The sequence below is a fragment of the Salmo trutta genome, chromosome 22 (genome assembly GCF_901001165.1).
Source record: "Salmo trutta chromosome 22, fSalTru1.1, whole genome shotgun sequence".
In the NCBI taxonomy this organism is placed as follows: Eukaryota; Metazoa; Chordata; class Actinopteri; order Salmoniformes; family Salmonidae; genus Salmo; species Salmo trutta.
Window position 1 is genome coordinate 44,910,645 of NC_042978.1, and position 22,622 is coordinate 44,933,266.

A 22,622-nucleotide genomic window follows, 5' to 3' on the forward strand; every position below is an offset into this window, starting at 1 on the left:
AAATACTTAAAAAATGCACCCTGCTTTACTTGCAGTAATGGGGCTGGGTCGTCATGTTGAGGGAAATGAAGGACCACATCCACTACGAAGCTTTGTGGAACAGTAAAGTCACCCCTGTGTTGTGGTTTTGGTGTTGGGCTCTCCCAGGGAGCAGGTGCTGAAGAGGAGAGTGTCGGCGGTGAGGGAGTCTCTGGACTTGGTTCTCTCCGACAGCTCCTCTCGCAGGAGAGACAATGATGAGCAGATGGCTCGGCTCGCACAAGCTCACAGGTAACCAGGAAACACACTTCCTTCTTATATGACCACTTCCTGTCCACTACCTACCTCTATGACTACTTCCAGTTCGCTCTCTATAGTATCTCTTTGACATACAGAGAGCGAGTGGGTGTGCAGGTTTCTTGCTGTATCCCTACACTAAAACACCTGATTCAGTTATTCAAGGTATTGATGTGCAGCTGATAAATGGAGTCAGATGTTAGCTAGATTAGAGCTGGAGTTAAATCCGGTTTCGCTTGACTCTGACAGCCATCTTTCTCTGTTTTATAAATGCTGTCTCTGGCTAGAGCATCCTGTAACTTTTAATTAGCTAATCAATTCAATCAATCAATAAACTTAGTGAGTGGCTCTGACAGCCATCTGTCTCTGTTTTGCAGCAAGGCCACAGGGTCGTACCGGAACGCTCGCAGGAAGTACAGGGAGAAGCTGTGGAGGCTGGAGAGTCAGGTGTCAGCAATGTCAGATCGTCACATGACCCAGATCGGGGCCCTGAAGGCCACGCTGGAGGCCATGGAGTGCAGGAGGGAGGAGACTGTACTCTGACTGAGCTGAGGTCAGCTTCTGGGACATTGGTCCTAACTTCTGGTACAGGGTCAGATATTATCCTCCAAAAATGGTTAGGATGAAATTGGGATTTGAGAGTTAGGATTAGCCTCGTACTACCATCCTGATCTCGCGAGTTTACATAAAATATGTTTTACTACATCTACTTTACTACATCTACTTTACTATAACTACTTTAATACATCTACTTTACTACAACTACATCTACTTTACTACATCTACTTTACTACTGCTACTTTACTACTGCTACTTTACTACTGCTACTTTACTACTGCTACTTTACTACAACTACAGCTACTTTACTACAGCTACTTTACTACAGCTACTTTACTACAGCTACTTTACTACAGCTACATTACTACATATACTTTGCTACAACTACTTTACTACATCTACATTACTACAGCTACTTTACTACAGCAACTTTACTACATCTACATTACTACAGCTACTTTACTACATCTACAGTTGAAGTTGGAAGTTTACATACACCTTAGCCAAATACATTTAAACTCAGTTTTTCACAATTCCTGACATGTAATCCTAGTAAAAGTTCCCTGTATTAGGTCAGTTAGGATCACCACTTTATTTTAAGAATGTGAAATGTCAGAATAATAGTAGAGAGAATGATTTATTTCAGCTTTTATATCTTTCATCACATTCCCAGTGGGTCAGACGTTTACAAACACTCAATTAGTATTTGGTAGCATTGCCTTTAAATTGTTTAACTTGGGTCAAACGTTTCAGGTAGCCTTCCACAAGCTTCTCACAATAAGTTGGGTGAATTTTGGCACATTCCTCCTGACAGAGCTGGTGTAACTCAGGTTTGTAGGCCTCATTGCTCGCACAGGCTTTTTCAGTTCTGCCCACAAATTTTCTATGGGATTGTGGTCAGGGCTTTGTGATGGCCACTCCAATACCTTGACTTTGTTGTCCTTAAGCCATTTTGCCACAACTTTGGAAGTATGCTTGGGGTCATTGTCCATTTGGAAGACCCATTTGCGACCAACTTTTAACTTCCTGACTGATGTCTTGAGATGTTGCTTCAATATATCCACATCATTTTCTCTCCTCATGATGCCATCTATTTTGTGAAGTGCACCAGTCCCTCCTGCAGCAAAGCACCCCCACAACATGATGCTGCCACCCCCATGCTTCACGGTTGGGATGGTGTTCTTCGGCTTGCAAGCCTCCCCCTTTTTCCTCCAAACATAACAATGGTCATTATGGCCAAACAGTTCTATTTTTGTTTCATCAAACCAGAGGACATTTCTCCAAAAAGTATGATCTTTGTCCCCATGTGCAGTTGCAAACCGTAGTCTGGCTTTTTTATGGCGGTTTTGGAGCAGTGGCTTCTTCCTTGCTGAGCGGCCTTTCAGGTTATGTCGATATAGGACTCGTTTTACTGTGGATATAGATACTTTTGCACTCGTTTCCTCCAGCATCTTCACAAGGTCCTTTGCTGTTGTTCTGGGATTGATTTGCACTTTTCATACCAAAGTACGTTCATCTCTAGGAGACAGAACACGTCTCCTTCCTGAGCGGTATGACGGCTGCGTGGTCCCATGGTGTTTATACTTGCGTACTATTGTTTGTACAGATGAATGTGGTACCTTCAGGCATTTGGAAATTTCTCCCAAGGATGAACCAGACTTGTGGAGGGCTACAATTGTTTTTCTGAGGTCTTGGCTGATTTCTTTTGATTTTCCAGTGATGTCAAGCAAAGTGGCACTGAGTTTGAAGGTAGGCCTTGAAATACATCCACAGGTACACATCCAATTGACTGAAATTATGTCAATTAGCCTATCAGAAGCTTCTAAAGCCATGACATCATTCTCTGGAATTTTCCAAGCTGTTTAAAAGCACAGTCAACTTAGTGTATGTAAACTTCTGACCCACTGGAATTGTGATCCAGTGAATTATAAGTGAAATAATCTGTCTGTAAACAATTGATGGAAAAATTACTTGTGTCATGCACGAAGTAGATGTCCTAACCGACTTGCCAAAACTATAGTTTGTTTACAAGAAATTTGTGGAGTGGTTAAAAAACTAGTTTTAATGACGCCAACCTGAGTGTATATAAACTTCTGACTTCAACTGTACATTACTACAGCTACTTTACTACAACTACTTTACTACTGCTACTTTACTACAGCTACTTTACTACAGCTACTTTACTACAACTACTTTACTACAGCTACTTTACTACAACTACTTTACTACAGCTTCTTTACTACAGCTACTTTACTACATCTACTTTACTACATTTACTACAGCTACTTTACTACATCTACTTTACTACAGCTACTTTACTACAGCTACTTTACTTCAGGTCGCAGTTGCAAATGAGAACTTGTTCTCAACTGGCCTACCTGGTTAAATAAAGGTGAAATAAATACAGCTACTTTACTAAGCTACTTTACTAATCTACTTTACTAAGCTTGCGAAATCAGGATGGTAGTACGAGGCCAAGTAAGGATTGGACTGATGATCAAATAATCTGATCCTTGATCTGTGGTTAGAGGCAACTCCTCTTGCCAGCCCTGCCTCAATTCTGGCCATAGAGAGACGATGGTGTGCTATCTTCATTCAAGAAAATGGCAGAATTATCCACATGCTCAGATCCAGAGAGCTGTAAGCAGCAGCTCTGAGCCTGGTTAGGATTTGACCCTGAGGTCATGGGTTATTTTCCCACACAGCCTGACTCTATGAATCCTGGACCTGCTCCTCTGATCTGACAGTGGAGAAGTGATCAGGTCTGATGTGTCCACGCTCACCGCTTGTCTTGTTTTTGGTGCTTTTTCACAATCTTTCTCTCTCTCTTCCCTCTTCTTTCTTTCTCTCATGCCCTCTATCATTTTCCCTCTCTCTCTCTCCTTTTCCCTCTCTTCATCTTTCTCCATCTTCTTGCCCCCCTCCATCTCATTCACTCTCTCCTTCTCTCCTCTCCCCATCTCTCTCTCCCGCCCTCTCTTCATTCATCTCTCTCTCTCCCCCTCTGCCCTGTCTGAGGCGGCCGGCCAGCTGCAGCTGTGACCAGCGGTCAGGAGGTTAAGGCAAAGGTTGAGTGTCACACCCACCGGGTCACAGCGGTGCCTGGCTGTTGTGTCAACCTCTGAATGGAGGGTTCAGGCGGCCAGACTAGGAGGTGAGCCCCTGCTACCCTGACTCTTGCCTGAGCCTGCCCTCTATGGCAGCAGGGGTCATTAGGGTGGGTCTGCTGCCCTGTACCCCTCTCCCTGGGTCTCCCTGGGTCTCCCTGGGTCTCCTTGGGTCTCCTTGGGTCTCCCTGGATCTTAATGACCATTGTTATAATAGCTGCTATTAGAACATAGTATATGATTATCATTCCATTTTGTTCTCTCTCTCTCTCTCTCTCTCTGTGTCTCTGTCGCTCTCTCTCTCCCTCTCTGTCTCCCTCTCCCCTCTCACCTCTCTCTCTCTCTCTCTCTCTCCCCTCTCACCTCTCTCTCTCTCCCCTCTCACCTCTCACTCTCTCTTTCTCCACCCTCTCTCTCTCCACCCTCTCTCTCTCTCCCTCTCTCTCTCTCTCTCTCTCCCTCGCCCTCTCTCTGTCTCTGTCTCCCTCTCTCTCTCTCTGTTACTTTCTCTCTCTCTCTCTCGTTCTCACTGCTGTGCGTTTGCCTCCTGCTCATCAAAGGGTCTCAATCCAGGTTCTAACCTCTGGTTGACTCCGCTTTCCTGGCAAAAGATGTCACGAGAAGGGGAAAAGAGAAGGGGAAAAGAGAAGGAGATATTGATGCACTCACCCATACCTATAGCGTTGTTACAGTAAACATCATGTGGAAAGAACCCTTGGGCTTGTCATTATAGTAATGTGTGATTCCTCTACAGTCTCAGGATTCAGCTGCTGTATGATAGGGTCCAGCTGATGATCATGTATTTTCATGAACTGGAATGTGTTTCAAAATGACTGTTGAATTATTGAATGATCTTATCTCCTTGGTTTGGAATGAAATCATGCTACTGAAAGACATATTGAATCTATTTGAAAAAGTACAAGTTTAATATAATCCTGGTGTAATGATGGAAATGTGGATATGAAGTGTGTTTGCTTTGCATAAGGGATATATCAAAAATGTTCCACACCACCGCCATGTACAAAAATGATCTGTGAACAGATTGAGGATAGGGAAAAAGGGGATCTGTAGATGCCTGGGAACATTATTACACAATGACAGAGGCTGTCAATCACACACACAGAGGGCAATAACCCTAGGGTTGAAGGTCACCTCATTTACTCTCTGCATCCGTATCTCATTTAAATAAATTGTCCTGCTAAGCCGTATAAAGAGATCACCGGCTGTTCCCTGCTCCTTTCTTTCAGAGGCTATCCCTCTTTCTCTCTCTCCCTGCACCCTCTCTGTTCTCCCCCTGTAACGTTACTGACTAGTGATATGATGACACAGCCTGCCAGGGCAGAGCACTATAGAGGGGTCAGAGATTTTCTCTGACGTCGATTTAAAATGACCTATCACATCTGCTTTGTGCTCTCGCCCACGCGTGTAATGACGCCCGACAATCCACATCGCCAGCAGCCAAATGATCCCGTCATCACTGAGCCCAGACAGATAGGGTGACCCAGGCAACTCCACAACACAATCACACACACGCGTCTGTTCAGAAACACAATGGCCGACCGTTATAATAGTCACAAATGGGTCTCGCCACTTCCTTATCAGACACACAGGACTGGAACCAGGGCAGCCTACAACAACAAGTTGCTTTTGTAGGGTGTAGTAGGATTTAGCCTACATTCAATGACCTAAAGGGCTTTATAACCAAATGTTTGTCCCTAATGGCACTCTATTCCCTATATAGTGCACTACTTTTGACAAGATCCCTATGGCACTAAGTGGTGCACTATATAGGGAATAGGGTGCCATTTGGGATGGAACCTAAGCCCTGATCATGTCGGGTCCCAGATAAGGCCATCACGGAGAGCAACCAACCTAATTAAGGTCATTTAGCGCTTCAGCCTCTCTGTAAAGAGGTGGATTATGGGACTAAGGTCTGGAGAGGTGAAGGCCATGGAGGGGAGTGGTTCCTGTCTTCTGGGCTGGCAGATAATCCAGTTAGTTTAACTCTGAGATGTCTTAGACCCATTAGCCAGGGCCTCTGTCTGCCTGGCATCAGCTAACCCGTTCTCCACCGTCTTGCCTTCCGCTCCATCCATCCACAGTAACTACTGAACAACAGATTGGAAATGGAGATTTAACAGGAGAGAAGAAATGGAGATGGACACCGATGTCCAAACTGTTGTGTCTGCCTCAGGGTGTTATGGGTAATGCTTAGTCTTAAAACGTAAAGCTTGTTAGAAGATGATGATTCAATGTTATTTTAAATAACGTGTTGGGACGTGTGTTTACTTATCTGCAGAGAGCAGTCTTCTGTTATGACGCTATTTAATGTGTTAAAATATTTTTAACAAATATATAACTGTATGTAGATCAGTTTAATTTCTTATTTGTTGAACAAAATATTTAGTTGATTGGAAACACACTAGTAATGTTTGACTTCTTTTAGTTATTCATTTTTTTATTCTATTTTTTTTTTTTACACCCTTTTTTCTCCCCAATTCCGTGGTTTCCAATTGGTAGTTACAGTGTTGTCTCATCGCTGCAACTCCCGTACAGACTCGGGAGAGGTGAAGGTCGAGAGCCATGCGTCCTCTGAAACACAACCCAACCAAGCCGCACTGCTTCTTGACACAATGCCCACTTAACCCGGAAGCCAGCTGCACCAACGTGTCGGAGGAAACACCGTACACCTGGTGACCGTGTCAGCGTGCACTGCGCCTGGCCTGCCACAGGAGTCGCTAATGCGCGATGGGACAAGAACATCCCTGCCGGCAAAACCCTCCCCTAACCCGGACGACGCGGGGCCAATTGTGTGCTGCCCAATGGGTCTCCCGGTCGCGGGGTGGATGATGTTCTGAAGCAGGTTCCACTGCCCTGTTTAGAGGAGTACGGAGGAGGTTCTACAGAGGTCAAAGGATCTGTGGAGAGGAGAGCAGGAAAGGAGAGAAGGAGAGGAGATCAGGAAAGAGAAGAATAGAAATAGATCATGATGGAATACAGAATTAGAGCGAGAGAGAGAGAGAGAGCGAGCGAGCGAAAGATAATTACTTGTAGGCCAAAGGTTAGTGGAACTAATGGGTGAGCATGCTGGGAGTCAGCCAGAGAGTCAGTCCACAAACAGGGTTAAACTTTAAACCCGCTGGCCAAATTCCTTCACACCCGCAGCACATTCAGTAGCATGGTCATGATACCAGACCTGGGACAAACACTGAGGTATGCTTCATTTAGTTTGGACCTTTTCTGTCTATTTTAGGTGCAGCATGCTTTAAGTTTTAATGGAAGTTTTAGACAAGATTGAAGAAGGAAACAAAAGTGAGTAGGTTTATGTGGTAACCTTGACAGTTCATTAGATTAAGACATCAATTCACTCTCTGTTTCCAGTGATGTCAAAACTGACAGGCCCTGGGTGGGTGAGAGAGTGGTAGAACAGAGACAGGCCCTGGGTGGGTGAGAGAGTGGTAGAACAGAGACACAGGCCCTGGGTGGGTGAGAGAGTGGTAGAACAGAGACAGGCCCTGGGTGGGTGAGAGAGCGGTAGAAGAGAGACACAGGCCCTGGGTGGGTGGGTGAGAGAGTGGTAGAACAGAGAGACACAGGCCCTGGGTGGGTGAGAGAGTGGTAGAACAGAGACACAGGCCCTGGGTGGGTGAGAGAGTGGTAGAACAGAGACAGGCCCTGGGTGGGTGAGAGAGTGGTAGAACAGAGACGGGCCCTGGGTGGGTGAGAGAGTGGTAGAACAGAGACGGGCCCTGGGTGGGTGAGAGAGTGGTAGAACAGAGACACAGGCCCTGGGTGGGTGAGAGAGTGGTAGAACAGAGACAGGCCCTGGGTGGGTGAGAGAGTGGTAGAACAGAGACGGGCCCTGGGTGGGTGAGAGAGTGGTAGAACAGAGACGGGCCCTGGGTGGGTGAGAGAGTGGTAGAACAGAGACACAGGCCCTGGGTGGGTGAGAGAGTGGTAGAACAGAGACAGGCCCTGGGTGGGTGAGAGAGTGGTAGAACAGAGAGGCCCTGGGTGGGTGAGAGAGTGGTAGAATAGAGACACAGGCCCTGGGTGGGTGAGAGAGTGGTAGAACAGAGACACAGGCCCTGGGTGGGTGAGAGAGTGGTAGAACAGAGACACAGGCCCTGGGTGGGTGAGAGAGTGGTAGAACAGAGACAGGCCCTGGGTGGGTGAGAGAGTGGTAGAACAGAGACAGGCCCTGGGTGGGTGAGAGAGTGGTAGAACAGAGACACGGGCCCTGGGTGGGTGAGAGAGTGGTAGAACAGAGACAGGCCCTGGGTGGGTGAGAGAGTGGTAGAACAGAGACACAGGCCCTGGGTGGGTGAGAGAGTGGTAGAACAGAGACACGGGCCAGGTGGGTCAGGAGAAGGAATCACTAGTAAGGCTATGAACATCAGCCAGTGACTGCCAGCATGTGTCAACCTGTTAGCTATTATCTTGTTAGCTATAGAGGTATAGAGGTATCTATAGAGTGTGGCAAACCTCTTCAAAGTTAGGAGCGTTTGTCACAAATTAAGTGGGAAACTATCACCTAAGTCAGCCCAGAATGAAAGTTCCCCTTGCTTCTGGGAATTGTAGTTTTGGCAGTCGGCCATTTTGTGATCTGTAGTTCTGATCGGGGTGGCCATTTTAGTTTATTAGTTCTGCCCTCACATATCTGCCATTTATCACTCGACCCCCTTCTTTGCCACACATCTCCCCCCCTAGATCCGACCCCCTAGGTCGGGCTACCGCAGCAAAATATGCGTGCATGCGGGATATCCCATCCACATTTCCCATTTCCTTTCCTGCTCTGTGTTTCAAGTCAAAGTGAAACGGTTGGAGACTCAAAAACCACCGCATCACCCGAGCGTTCTTCTCTTTAGCCCTATGCATCCAGGTGAGTGGTGCATGGTCACTGATGAGGGTGAAGTGGCGCCCCAGCAGGTAGTATTTCAGGCTTTCCAGAGCCCACTTTACTGCCAGCGCCTCTTTCTCAACAACTGAGTAGTTGGTTTCCCGTGGTTCCAGCTTCCTGCTTAAAAACAGGATGGGGTGTTCCACCCCTTCTACCTCTTGGGACAGCACTGCTCCCAAGCCGACCTCTGAGGCATCCGTCTGAACCACAAACTCTCTCTCAAAGTCTGGTACCACCAGCACTGGATTACAGCAAAGGGCCTCCTGGAATTTCCTAAATGCTTTGGTGGCCCTTTCATCCCACTTGACCATGTTTGGCCCTCTGGCTCTAGTCATGTCGGTGAGTGGGGCGGCCACTGTGGCATAACTTGGGATGAACTTCCGGTAGTACCCGGTCAGCCCTAGGAAGGCTCGAACCTGCTTCTTATTTACTGGTTTCGGCCATTCTCTAATTGCCTCCACCTTCTTACGTTGGGGTTTGATTAATCCTCTTCCCACTGTGTATCCCAGATACTCCGTTTCCTCCTCGGTTTTAGGACCTTGTCCATGAGCCGTTGAAAGGTGGCTGGGGCCCCGTGTAGGCCGAATGGCATGACAGTGTATTGAAACAAACCGTCAGGGGTTGCAAAGGCTGTCTTTTCTTTGGCCCTGGGGGTCAGAGGAATTTGCCAGTACCCTTTTGTCAGGTCCAGGGTCGTAATGTACCGAGCTTTACCAATTTTCTCCAGTAGTTCGTCTACTCTGGGCATGGGGTAGGCATCAAACTTGGAGATTTCATTTACCTTCCGAAAGTCATTACAGAACCGCAAAGACCCATCGGGCTTGGAGACCATCACAATTGGGCTAGACCACTCACTATGTGACTCTTCGATCACTCCAGCTGTCAACATTTTCTGCGTCTCTGCTCTAATCGCTGCCTGTCGAGTCTCGGGTACCCGATATGGCCTCATGCTCACTTTTCTCCCTGGTAGGGAAACGATATCATGTGCTGTAACCTCAGTTCGGCCAGGTACCTCTGAAAACACATCTCTGTTTTTCTGGATCAGGGTCTTTACTTCCTGTACTTGTGCTGGGGACAAAGTAGGTGAAATATTTACTTTGGCTGTCTCCTGAGTGTGTGTGGGGTACGTGACCATTAGTGTTTCTCTCTCTCCATGCTTTTAACAGGTTTATGTGATATATCTGTTCCTGGGGCCGTCGACCTGGCTGTCGGATCCGATAATTAACTTCTATTCTCTCCAGTACTTCATATGGTCCTTTCCATGTGGCTAGTAATTTGCACTCTACCGTGGGGATCAGCACTAACACCTTATCTCCCGGTTGAAATTCCCTCAGGGTAGCCTGCCGGTTATAAGTGTGCCGCTGGTGCTCTTGTGCTTGTCTCATGTGCTCTCTGACGATGGGCATGACTGTGGCTATCCTGTTTTGCATTGCCGTGACGTGCTCTATGACACTAGTATACGGGGTGGATTGGTGTTCCCAGGTTTCCCGGGCGATGTCTAAGATTCCCCGGGGGTGCCTCCCATATACCAGCTCGAAGGGAGAAAACCCCAGCGAGGCTTGAGGAACCTCTCTAATGGCAAACATCAGATATGGCAACATGCAATTCCAGTTTTTCCCATCCTTGTCGATTACCTTCCTGAGCATTGACTTCAGGGTCCGGTTGAATCTCTCAACCAGCCCGCCCGTCTGTGGATAGTAAACCGATGTCCTCAACTGTTTCACCTGCCACAATTTACAAAGGTCCGCCATAAGGCGGGACATAAAGGGGGTCCCCTGGTCAGTAAGGATCTCCTTTGGGACCCCGACCCTGGTGAACAATAGCACTAGTTCCTTGGCGATATTTTTGGAAGCCATTGTCCGAAGGGGAATGGCTTCTGGGTAGCGAGTGGCATAATCTAGAATGATCAGAGTGTATTGGTGCCCTCTGGCAGATTTGGGTAGTGGGCCCACTATATCCATCGCTATCCTCTCAAATGGCGTTTCGATTATGGGGAGTGGCACTAACGGGCTTCTAAACGCTGGTCGGGGAGCTGTTACCTGGCACTCCGGGCACTCTCCACAATGCCGAGCCACTTCAGCCTGAATTCCTGGCCAGTAAAATCTCCTTACAATCCGGTCTCGGGTTTTATCGATACCAAGGTGTCCACCCAGAATGTGCCCATGAGCTAGATCCAGTAATGTCTTCCTGTACCGGGTGGGGACCAACAACTGTTCCACCACATCAACCCCTATTTTTGAGACTCTGTACACCAAACCATTTTTCATGATGAAGTGGGGAAAACTATTAGGCATCATCCTATCATTTATGGGAGTACCATCTACGACCTGCACGTCTGCTCTGGCTTGCTGCAGGGTTGGATCCTGGTGTTGGGCCGTCCCGAAATTAGTCATGGACCCTGCCAGATCTGCTGGTTCTAGATAGTCGTCCTCTGGATTCAGATCGACCCCAGCCCCACTAGTACTGGGCTGTTCATTATCAACGAGGTTTGCCACTTCATCCTCATCCTCCCCTACTAGTACCTGTGAGGTTGGCCCCTGGGAGACCTCTTTTCTTGGCCTTGGTTGAAGGCCCCATGCTTCTTCCTGCTTGGTCAGTGTTGTTGGCTTCTCAAATATGCCGTTCTTTTGGCCTAACTTCGCAAAGTTAGGAAAGTATCTACCCAATATTACATCATATGGCATCTTTGGGACCACGCCGACCTCATAATCCAGCAGACCGTCCTCTGTTTGTATGCTCACTAATGCTGTGGGGTACAGACGGGTATCCCCATGAATGCACGTAACACTGATATCCTGACTTGTATCCAGTTTAAGCGTCGGCACTAGGTTTGCAACGACCAGGGTTAGCATACTGCCGGAATCCAGTAGTGCTTCAACCTCTTTCCCTTCAACCTTCACCCTGCACATATGTTTGTTTCTTGATCTTTCAAGTACAGTGGTTACCATGGGACATGCAAACCATATCTCATCTTTTTCACTGAGGTTACATTGCATTGGCTCTTCTTTAATAGGGCAGTAGGCTGTAATATGTCCCGGTCGATTACAATTGTAACAGATAATAGTGTTTCGGGGGGGAGACCTCCTCGACCCCCAGTCCCGGTTTCCGGTTTTTCCCTTAGTGTCTCGGCCCGATTCTGATTCTTTCCTCATGGCCCCACGCTGCTCTCCTCCCCCTCCACCTGTTGGGACAGTCTTACCCTGTCCGCTGGTTCGCCCAGGCCTGGGGAATGGGAATCTTTCCTCCTGCGCCTGCTCAGCTGTTCCTGCCGTACAATACCGTTCAACCAGGCCCACGAGATGGTCGGTGGAAAGTACATCGTTCTGGCCAACCCATCGTCGCACTTCTTGGGGTAGACCTCGCTGAAACTGGTTGAGTACGATGGTCTCGACGACCTCGGCGGACGAACGGGTCTTCGGTCGCAACCATTTCCATGCCAGGTGAATCAAGTCGAACATCTGTGTTCGGGGGGGGGGGGGGGGGGGGTTGTCCCTGTCTGTAGGACCACTGGTGGAAGCGGTGTGCCCTCACGGTATCGGTCACTCCCAGTCTAGTCAGAATCTCTCCCTTTAGTTTATCGTAATCCTGTGCATCCTTCAACTCCAGGTCAAAATATTCTTTTTGAGCGTCCCCTGCCCGGTATGGTGCCAGAAATCCCTGACCATTCTTCTTTCGGCCACTTCACCCTCTCTGCCGTCCTTTCGAAGGTGGTAAGATATGCTTCCACATCATCCTGCGCTGTCATTTTTTGAAGAAAATGATTGGCCCACCTTTGGGTATTTACAGCTGGTAACTGAGCCCCAATTTGGTCCGCTAGCCCCTTTAGGCCTTCTCTTAACTCCCGGGTGTTTCTCTCTTGCTCTTCTCTGAGCAGCTGGTTGGTGCGGTGCTGGACCTGTAACGTGTCCTGATACATTCGCATTGCATCCTGATGAGCTATTTGTTGAGCTCTAGTTGCCTCTTGTTGGGCGGCCGCCGCTTATAACAGGGCCTGTATGGCTCCCTCCATACTCATTTTCCTGAAAAAACTGTCCTAACCAAACAAAGCCAAAAAAAAAAAAAACCTGACTCCCCTTTGGAGTGCTAACTAAACTTTTTTTTTTCTTTTTTTTCTTCTACCTAACCAGCGGTATGGTTAATCTACTGCCCACATTCTCCACCACGTGTGGCAAACCTCTTCAAAGTTAGGAGCGTTTGTCACAAATTAAGTGGGAAACTGTCACCAAAGTCAGCCCAGAATGAAAGTTCTTTCGAACATGACAGTACCTGTGTGTTTGTTTCGCTGTCCTGGTCCACCCAGGCCACAGGTAAGGTCAAGGATAGCAGGGTTCGGTACACAAATCTGGTTCTCGGTAGGTCCAGGTCTAAACGCCAACAGGTAAGTCCAAAACAGTCCAGCTCGTACACGGTAAATCCAGCCAATGTAGATTGTCTCTTTCTCTATGGTTCATAGATCCTTCCCACCCTCTCTCTCTCTTCCTGGTTTTTCTTGACCTTTTATCTGTGGGTCGGCTCCACCTTCTAAGGGTTCCCCTTGCTTCTGGGAATTGTAGTTTTGGCAGTCGGCCATTTTGTGATATGTAGTTCTGATCGGGGTGGCCATTTTAGTGATCGGGCAGAGCCCGTTTATTAGTTCTGCCCTCACATATCTGCCATTTATCACTCGACCCCCTTCTTTGCCACAAGAGGTATAGAGGTATAGAGGTGTAGAGGTATAGAGGTATAGAGGTAGAGGTATAGAGGTATATATAGAGGTATACTCCATTGTGTCCTCCTCCCAGAGTGCTAAGAACCTTGGCGTGACCCTGGACAACACCCTGTCGTTCTCCACTAACATCAAGGCGGTGACCCGATCCTGTAGGTTCATGCTCTCCAACATTCGGAGAGTACGAGCCTGCCTCACACAGGAAGCGGCGCAGGTCCTAATCCAGGCACTTGTCATCTCCCGTCTGGATTACTGCAACTCGCTGTTGGCTGGGCTCCCTGCCTGTGCCATTAAACCCCTACAACTCATCCAGAACGCCGCAGCCCGTCTGGTGTTCAACCTTCCCAAGTTCTCTCACGTCACCCCGCTCCTCCGCACACTCCACTGGCTTCCAGTTGAAGCTCGCATCCGCTACAAGACCATGGTGCTTGCCTACGGAGCCGTGAGTGGAACGGCACCTCCGTACCTTCAGGCTCTGATCAGTCCCTACACCCAAACGAGGGCACTGCGCTCATCCACCTCTGGCCTGCTGGCCCCCCTACCTCTGAGGAAGCACGGTTCCTGCTCAGCCCAGTCAAAACTGTTCGCTGCTCTGGCACCCCTATGGTGGAACAAGCTCCCTCACGACGCCAGGACAGTGGAGTCAATCACCACCTTCCGGAGACACCTGAAACCCCACCTCTTTATGGAATACCTAGGATAGGATAAAGTAATCCTTCTCTCCCCCCCCCCCTAAAGACTTAGATGCACTATTGTAAAGTGGTTGTTCCACTGGATATCATAAGGTGAATGCACCAATTTGTAAGTCGCTCTGGATAAGAGCATCTGCTAAATGACTTAAATGTAAATGTAAATGTAGAGGTATAGAGGTATATATAGAGGTATAGAGGTATCTATAGAGCTATAGAGCTATAGAGGTATAGAGGTATAGAGGTATAGAGCTAGAGGTATAGAGGTATCTATAGAGGTATCTATAGAGGTATAGAGGTAATGATGTATCTATAGAGGTATAGAGCTATAGAGGTATAGAGGTATAGAGCTAGAGGTATAGAGGTATAGAGGTATAGAGGTATAGAGGTATCTATAGAGGTATAGAGGTATCTATAGAGGTATAGAGGTGTCTATAGAGGTATGGAGGTATAGAGGTATGGAGGTATAGAGGTATATCTATAGAGGTATCTATAGAGGTATCTATAGAGGTATCTATAGAGGTATAGAGGTATCTATAGAGGTATAGAGGTATAGAGGTATCTATAGAGGTATAGAGGTATAGAGCTATAGAGCAAGAGGTATAGAGGTAAAGAGGTATAGATCTATAGAGGTATAGATCTATAGAGGTATAGATCTATAGAGGTACAGAGGTAAAGAGGTATAGAGATATAGAGGTGTGTGTGTCTGCTCCTCTCTGTTCTACTCTGCTCCTCTCTGTTCTACTCTGCTCCTCTCTGTTCTACTCTGCTATGGGCTTCTGTATGTGTTGAGAATGTACAGACCCTGCCTCAGCAGACTCCATGCAGAAAACAGATGCATTCCCGACCTGCAGTTCAAAGAGCAAGGGACACACACAGAGAGTCGCACACATGAATGCACAAGCACATGCACACATTCTCTTGCAAAAAGTGGTCAATACACAACCACATACTCCACCCTCAGACAGTCACACAAAACCTATTTTTGATTTAGGGTGGCTGTCTACTCCTCTCTGCTCTACTCTACTCCTCTCTGCTCTACTCTGATCTACTCTGATCTACTCCTCTCTGCTCTACTCTGATGTACTCCACTCTGATCTACTCCTCTCTGATCTACTCATCTCTACTCTACTCTGAACTACTCCTCTCTGCTCTACTCATCTCTACTCCTCTCATCTCTACTCTACTCATCTCTACTCCTTCCTCTCTGCTCATCTCTGCTCTGCTCATCTCTGCTCTACTCATCTCTGCTCTACTCATCTCTACTCATCTCTACTCATCTCTACTCCTTCCTCTCTGCTCATCTCTGCTCTGCTCATCTCTGCTCTACTCATCTCTGCTCTACTCATCTCTACTCATCTCTACTCATCTCTGCTCTACTCATCTCTACTCATCTCTACTCATCTCTACTCCTTCCTCTCTGCTCATCTCTGCTCTGCTCATCTCTGCTCTACTCATCTCTGCTCTACTCATCTCTACTCATCTCCACTCATCTCATCTCTACTCATCTCTGCTCTACTCATCTCTACTCCTCTCTGCTCTACTCCTCTCTGCTCTACTCTGATCTACTCCTCTCATCTCTACTCATCTCTACTCTACTCATCTCTACTCATCTCTGCTCTACTCATCTCTGCTCTACTCATCTCTGCTCTACTCATCTCTACTCTACTCATCTCTACTCTACTCATCTCTACTCATCTCTGCTCTACTCATCTCTACTCTACTCATCTCTACTCTACTCATCTCTACTCATCTCTGCTCTACTCATCTCTGCTCTACTCATCTCTACTCATCTCTACTCATCTCTACTCATCTCTGCTCTACTCATCTCTGCTCTACTCATCTCTAATCATCTCTGCTCATCTCTACTCATCTCTGCTCTACTCATCTCATCTCTACTCATCTCTGCTCTACTCATCTCTACTCTACTCATCTCTACTCATCTCTGCTCATCTCTACTCATCTCTGCTCTACTCATCTCTACTCTACTCATCTCTACTCATCTCTGCTCTACTCATCTCTGCTCTACTCATCTCTGCTCTACTCATCTCATCTCATCTCTGCTCTACTCATCTCTGCTCTACTCATCTCTGCTCTACTCATCTCTACTCATCTCTGCTCATCTCTGCTCTACTCATCTCTGCTCTACTCATCTCTACTCATCTCTACTCCTCTCTGCTCTACTCTGATCTACTCCTCTCATTTCTACTCTACTCATCTCATCTCTGCTCATCTCATCTCTACTCATCTCTGCTCTACTCTACTCATCTCTGCTCATCTCTGCTCATCTCTGCTCATCTCTACTCTACTCTGCTCATCTCTACTCATCTCTACTCATCTCTGCTCTATTCATCTCTACTCATCTCTGCTCTGCTCTACTCTACTCATCTCTGCTCTACTCTGCTCTACTCTACTCTACTCATCTATGCTCTGCTCATCTGTGCTCATCTCTACTCATCTCTGCTCTACTCATCTCTACTCATCTCTACTCTACTCTACTCTGCTCATCTCTACTCATCTCTACTCATCTCTGCTCTACTCATCTCTACTCATCTCTACTCATCTCTGCTCTACTCATCTCTACTCATCTCTGCTCTACTCATCTCTGCTCATCTCTACTCATCTCTGCTCTACTCATCTCTGCTCATCTCTACTCATCTCTGCTCTACTCATCTCTACTCATCTCTGCTCTACTCATCTCTGCTCATCTCTACTCATCTCTGCTCTACTCATCTCTACTCATCTCTGCTCTACTCATCTCTACTCTACTCTACTCTGCTCTACTCATCTCTGCTCAACTCATCTCTACTCATCTCTACTCATCTCTGCTCATCTCTACTCATCTCTGCTCTACTCATCTCTGCTCATCTCTACTCATCTCTGCTCTACTCATCTCTACTCATCTCTGCTCTACTCATCTCTACTCATCTCTACTCATCTCTACTCATCTCTGCTCTACTCATCTCTGCTCATCTCTGCTCATCTCTACTCTACTCTACTCTGCTCATCTCTACTCATCTCTACTCATCTCTGCTCATCTCTGCTCTACTCATCTCTGCTCTACTCATCTCTACTCATCTCTGCTCATCTCTACTCTACTCTACTCTGCTCATCTCTACTCATCTCTACTCATCTCTGCTCATCTCTGCTCTACTCATCTCTGCTCTACTCATCTCTGCTCTACTCATCTCTGCTCATCTCTACTCATCTCTGCTCTACTCATCTCTGCTCATCTCTACTCATCTCTGCTCTACTCATCTCTACTCATCTCTGCTCTACTCATCTCTGCTCATCTCTACTCATCTCTGCTCTACTCATCTCTACTCATCTCTGCTCAACTCATCTCTACTCATCTCTACTCATCTCTGCTCATCTCTACTCATCTCTGCTCTACTCATCTCTACTCATCTCTACTCATCTCTACTCATCTCTGCTCTACTCATCTCTGCTCATCTCTACTCTACTCTACTCTGCTCATCTCTACTCATCTCTACTCATCTCTGCTCATCTCTGCTCTACTCATCTCTGCTCTACTCATCTCTACTCATCTCTGCTCATCTCTACTCTACTCTGCTCATCTCTACTCATCTCTACTCATCTCTGCTCATCTCTGCTCTACTCATCTCTGCTCTACTCATCTCTGCTCTGCTCATCTCTGTTCTACTCATATCTACTCATCTCTACTCTACTCTACTCATCTCTACTCATCTCTGCTCATCTCTGCTCTGCTCATCTCTGCTCTGCTGATCTCTGCTCTACTCATCTCTGCTCTACTCATCTCTGCTCTACTCATCTCTACTCATATCTACTCATCTCTACTCTACTTTGCTCATCTCTACTCATCTCTGCTCTACTCATCTCTGCTCATCTCTGCTCTACTCATCTCTACTCATCTCTGCTCTACTCATCTCTACTCATCTCTACTCATCTCTGCTCATTTCTACTCTACTCTGCTCATCTCTGCTCTACTCATCTCTGCTCTGCTGATCTCTGCTCTACTCATCTCTACTCATCTCTGCTCTACTCATCTCTACTCATCTCTGCTCATCTCTACTCTACTCATCTCTACTCTACTCTACTCATCTCTACTCTTCTCATTTCCACTCTACTCCTCTCTGCTCTACTCTGCTCTACTGTGATCTACTCCTCTCTACTCTACTCCTCTCTGCTCTACTCTGATCTACTCCACTCTGCTCTACTCTACTCCTCTCTGCTCTACTCTACTCCTCTCTGCTCTACTCTGATCTACTCCTCTCTGCTCTACTCTACTCCTCTCTGTTCTACTCTGCTCCTCTGCCTATGTAACATGCAGGTTATTAGGCTGTTATCTGACTCCTTGGCTGCAGGTTCCCTCTGTTTATTGAATGCTGCCTCTGTAACATGCAGGTTGTTAGGCTGTTATCTGACTCCTTGGCTGCAGGGTCCCTCTGTTTATTTTCTCCTCTCTTTTCCAGGAGACCTTCAAAGGACAATGCTGTTGGCATGGCATGCACACACACACAAAACACACACACACACACACACACACACACACACACACAAATACATAAACACACACACACTCACTCGCACACGTGCACACACCCACACATTTCTTAACCATAGTTGCTAGATTAGGATGGAAAGTTAACAATGCAGACAATATTGAGCCTTACCATATTATATATTATAACGTACTGAGTGTACAAAAGATTAATATTGAGTTGCAAACCCTTTTTGACCTCAGAACAGCCTTCATTCGTCAGGTCGTGGACTCTACAAGGTGTTGAAAGCATTCCACAGGGATGCTGGGCCATGTTGACTCCAATGCTTCCCACAGTTGTGTCAAGTTGGCTGGATGTCCTTTGGGTGGTGGACCATTCTTGATACACACGGGAAACTGTTGAGCATGAAAACCCCAGCAGCGTTGCAGTTCTTGACACAGTCAAACCAGTGTGCCTGGCACCTACTACCATATCCCGTTCAAAGGCACTTAAATCTTTTATCTTGCCCATTCACCCTCTGAATGGCACACATACACAATCCATGTCTCAATTGTCTCAAGGCTTAAAAATCCTTCTTTAACCCGTCTCCTCCCTTTCATCTACACTGATTGAAGTGGTTTTTAACAAGTGACATCAATAAGGGATCATAGCTTTCACCTGAACAGTCTATATCACGGAAAGAGCAGGTGTTCCTAATGTTTTGTCCACTCACTGTATAAATATGTACTAAATCATATGTTACGATGAACACTTTCTTTGCATTCCTTTTTATTTAAATATCCTGCCTACAAGACTCCAACCCAAACAGTGTCAAAGTAAGTCTGTCAAAGATTCCAGAATAGACTGTATGACCTTTAACCAAGTTCCTCCATAACAACAAACCTCTTCCTCGCTATTATGGGGTCAACAAAGTCAGAGGAAGTCAGCCGGGCGTATTGGAGAGAAGAACATGAAACGAGTAAAAAAAAAAAGCCCTGTCATGCGCCTGGTGTGCTGGCCAGCGGCCCCCTTTTGTTTGCTGGCACTGTCAGGGTTAACTCCCCTAGTGCTGGGAGGCAGCCTGGGGTCAGGGCTTAGTTAGAGACGGGGGCGAGCAGGCAGCGGCATTCTTTCTCTCTGTGTGTGTGTAGAGAGAGAGACAGAGAGAGAGAGAGAGAGAGAGACAGAGAGACAGAGAGAGAGAGAGATAGAGAGACAGAGAGAGAAAGAGAGACAGAGAGAGAGAGAGAGACAGAGAGAGAGACAGAGAGCGAGAGAGAGAGAGAGAGAGACAGCGAGAGAGAGAGAGAGAGAGAGAGAGAGAGAGAGAGAGACAGAGAGAGAGACAGAGAGAGAGAGAGAGAGAGAGAGAGAGAGAGAGAGAGACAGAGAGAGAGAGAGAGCCCTCCAGTGTAGCTCCCTCTACAGCCCACTCTCTGCTCTTTGACTCCAATGGCCTTATAAGGCAATGAGTGCCATGGCAACCAGAGGGCTTGAGCACACAGACACATGCTCCCTACTCACTCACTGGGCGAAAGGAGGGAGGGAGAGAGGCATACAGAGAGAGAGAGAGAGAGAAGACCAGCAGAAGAGGCTGTTAGACTGCGCTCCACCTTAGCAGCTAGCTTTGGCTATCGTCTGTGACCGTGTTTTTCCTCTGCTGGTTTGCCTAATTTATTCAAGCCGGGGCCAGAGGAGAGGAGGAAGAAGGAGATTGTGACTGTGCTTAAGGGAATGCAGAGAGACTTAGGCCTCAAATGCTGGATGGACAAGCACTGACAAAACAAGGGAGAGAAAGAGAGAGAAAAAGAGAGAGAAGAGGGGAGACTTGCATTCTGTTTAAGGGATAGTAGAGAGATTCTTTTCCTCCTTTTCTCAACTGTGTTTTCACTGTGTTTGTTCTGGTGGTTTGAACTATTGAAGCCACAGATATATGGGAGCAAGAGAGGAACAAGAAACAGATGCTGCTTCACAACAGACAGAGCAAGGGGACGTCACTGCACTTTGAACTTTCCCAGACTAGCAGGACCAGAAGGAGCTGTTTATCATTTCTGTGTTTTAAATAGCAAGCCTATAGATTCAGTCTGCCTATAGATTCAGTCTGCCTATAGATTCAGTCTGCCTATAGATTCAGTCTGCGTTAGATTCAGTCTGCCTATAGATTCAGTCTGCCTACAGATTTAGTCTGCCTATAGATTCAGTCTGCGTTAGATTCAGTCTGCCTATAGATTCAGTCTGCCTATAGATTCAGTCTGCGTTAGATTCAGTCTGCCTATAGATTCAGTCTGCCTATAGATTCAATCTGCTTATAGATTTAGTCTGCCTATAGATTCAGTCTGCCTATAGATTCAGTCTGCGTTAGATTCAGTCTGCCTATAGATTCAATCTGCTTATAGATTTAGTCTGCGTTAGATTTAGTCTGCGTTAGATTCAGTCTGCCTATAGATTCAGTCTGCCTATAGATTCAGTCTGCCTATAGATTCAGTCTGCGTTAGATTCAGTCTGCCTATAGATTCAGTCTGCGTTAGATTCAGTCTGCCTATAGATTCAGTCTGCCTATAGATTCAATCTGCCTATAGATTCAATCTGCTTATAGATTCAGTCTGCCTATATATTCAGTCTGCGTTAGATTTAGTCTGCCTATAGATTCAGTCTGCGTTAGATTCAGTCTGCCTATAGATTCAATCTGCTTATAGATTCAGTCTGCCTATAGATTCAATCTGCTTATAGATTCAGTCTGCCTATAGATTCAGTCTACGTTAGATTCAGTCTGCCTATAGATTCAATCTGCTTATAGATTCAGTCTGCCTATAGATTCAGTCTGCGTTAGATTCAGTCTACCTATAGATTCAGTCTGCCTATAGATTCAGTCTGCCTATAGATTCAATCTGCTTATAGATTCAGTCTGCCTATAGATTCAGTCTGCCTATAGATTCAGTCTGCATTAAATTCAGTCTGTTTGTAGATTCAGTCCGCATTAGATTCAGTTTGTCTATAGATTCAGTCAGCCTATATTCAGTCTGCCTATAGATTCAATCTGCGTTAGACTCAGTCTGCCTATAGAGTCAGTCTGCGTTAGATTCAGTCTGCCTATAGATTCAGTCTGCATTAAATTCAGTCTGTCTATAGATTCAGTCTGCCTATAGATTCAATCTGCGTTAGATTCAGTCTGCCTATAGATTCAGTCTGCCTATAGATTCAGTCTGCCTATAGATTCAGTCTGCTGTTAGCTTCAGTCTGCATTAGATTCAGTCTGCCTATAGAGTCAGTCTGCATTAGATTCAGTCTGCTGTTAGATTCAGTCTGCCTATAGATTCAGTCCGCATTAGATTCAGTCTGCCTATAGATTCAGTCTGCGTTAGACTCAGTCTGCCTATAGATTCAGTCTGCCTATATATTCAGTCTGCCTATAGATTCAGTCTGCGTTAGACTCAGTCTGCCTATAGATTCAGTCTGCCTATAGATTCAGTCTGGTTGTTCTCTGGATTTGTCTATCGTCTCTGAGTATTGGCTGTCTGGGGAGATAGGATAGTTCTGCCCAGCTAGTGAAACCAAAAGTGCTGTTTATACAAGTTTGTGAGGGTGTGAGCATGTGTAAACTGTTAACCCAACATATACTACTAGCAACAGACCAAAGACAAAGTAACTCAACCTTCTAATGGGGGTTGAATGACAGCAATCCATTTCTAACATTCTCTGAATATCTGCTTGTATCAGAAATTCTTGACAGAAATGAGTTCTGTGTTTCTAACTGCTGAGCTAAAACTGTGCTTCTGCTTGTTAGATTGATAGATGGCACTTTCTACACAGCCCAGAACTGGTCTGACTAGTTTGTAAGTAGTAAAGTAATCCTACGGAATAGGTGTTTTTTTTCTTCTCTGGGAGGGTCAGAGAGAGAGAGAGAGGGAGAGAGAGAGAGAGAGA

General features: G+C 46.5%; 1 protein-coding gene across 5 annotated transcripts in view; it reads left to right on the forward strand.

Moving 5' to 3' along the window:
- Positions 1 to 18,969, forward strand: part of ushbp1 (Usher syndrome 1C binding protein 1) — a 32,451-nt gene extending 13,482 nt beyond the window's left edge. For 2 of the 5 annotated variants that reach the window (XM_029708123.1, XM_029708126.1), the window contains exons 13-14: positions 148 to 270; positions 654 to 981. In XM_029708123.1, the coding sequence (XP_029563983.1) occupies positions 148 to 270; positions 654 to 819 (289 nt within the window). In that variant the 3' untranslated portion in view covers positions 820 to 981. The other 3 variants (XM_029708125.1, XM_029708124.1, XM_029708127.1) reach the window with 3 other exon arrangements.
- Positions 18,970 to 22,622: the final 3,653 nt, after the last annotated feature.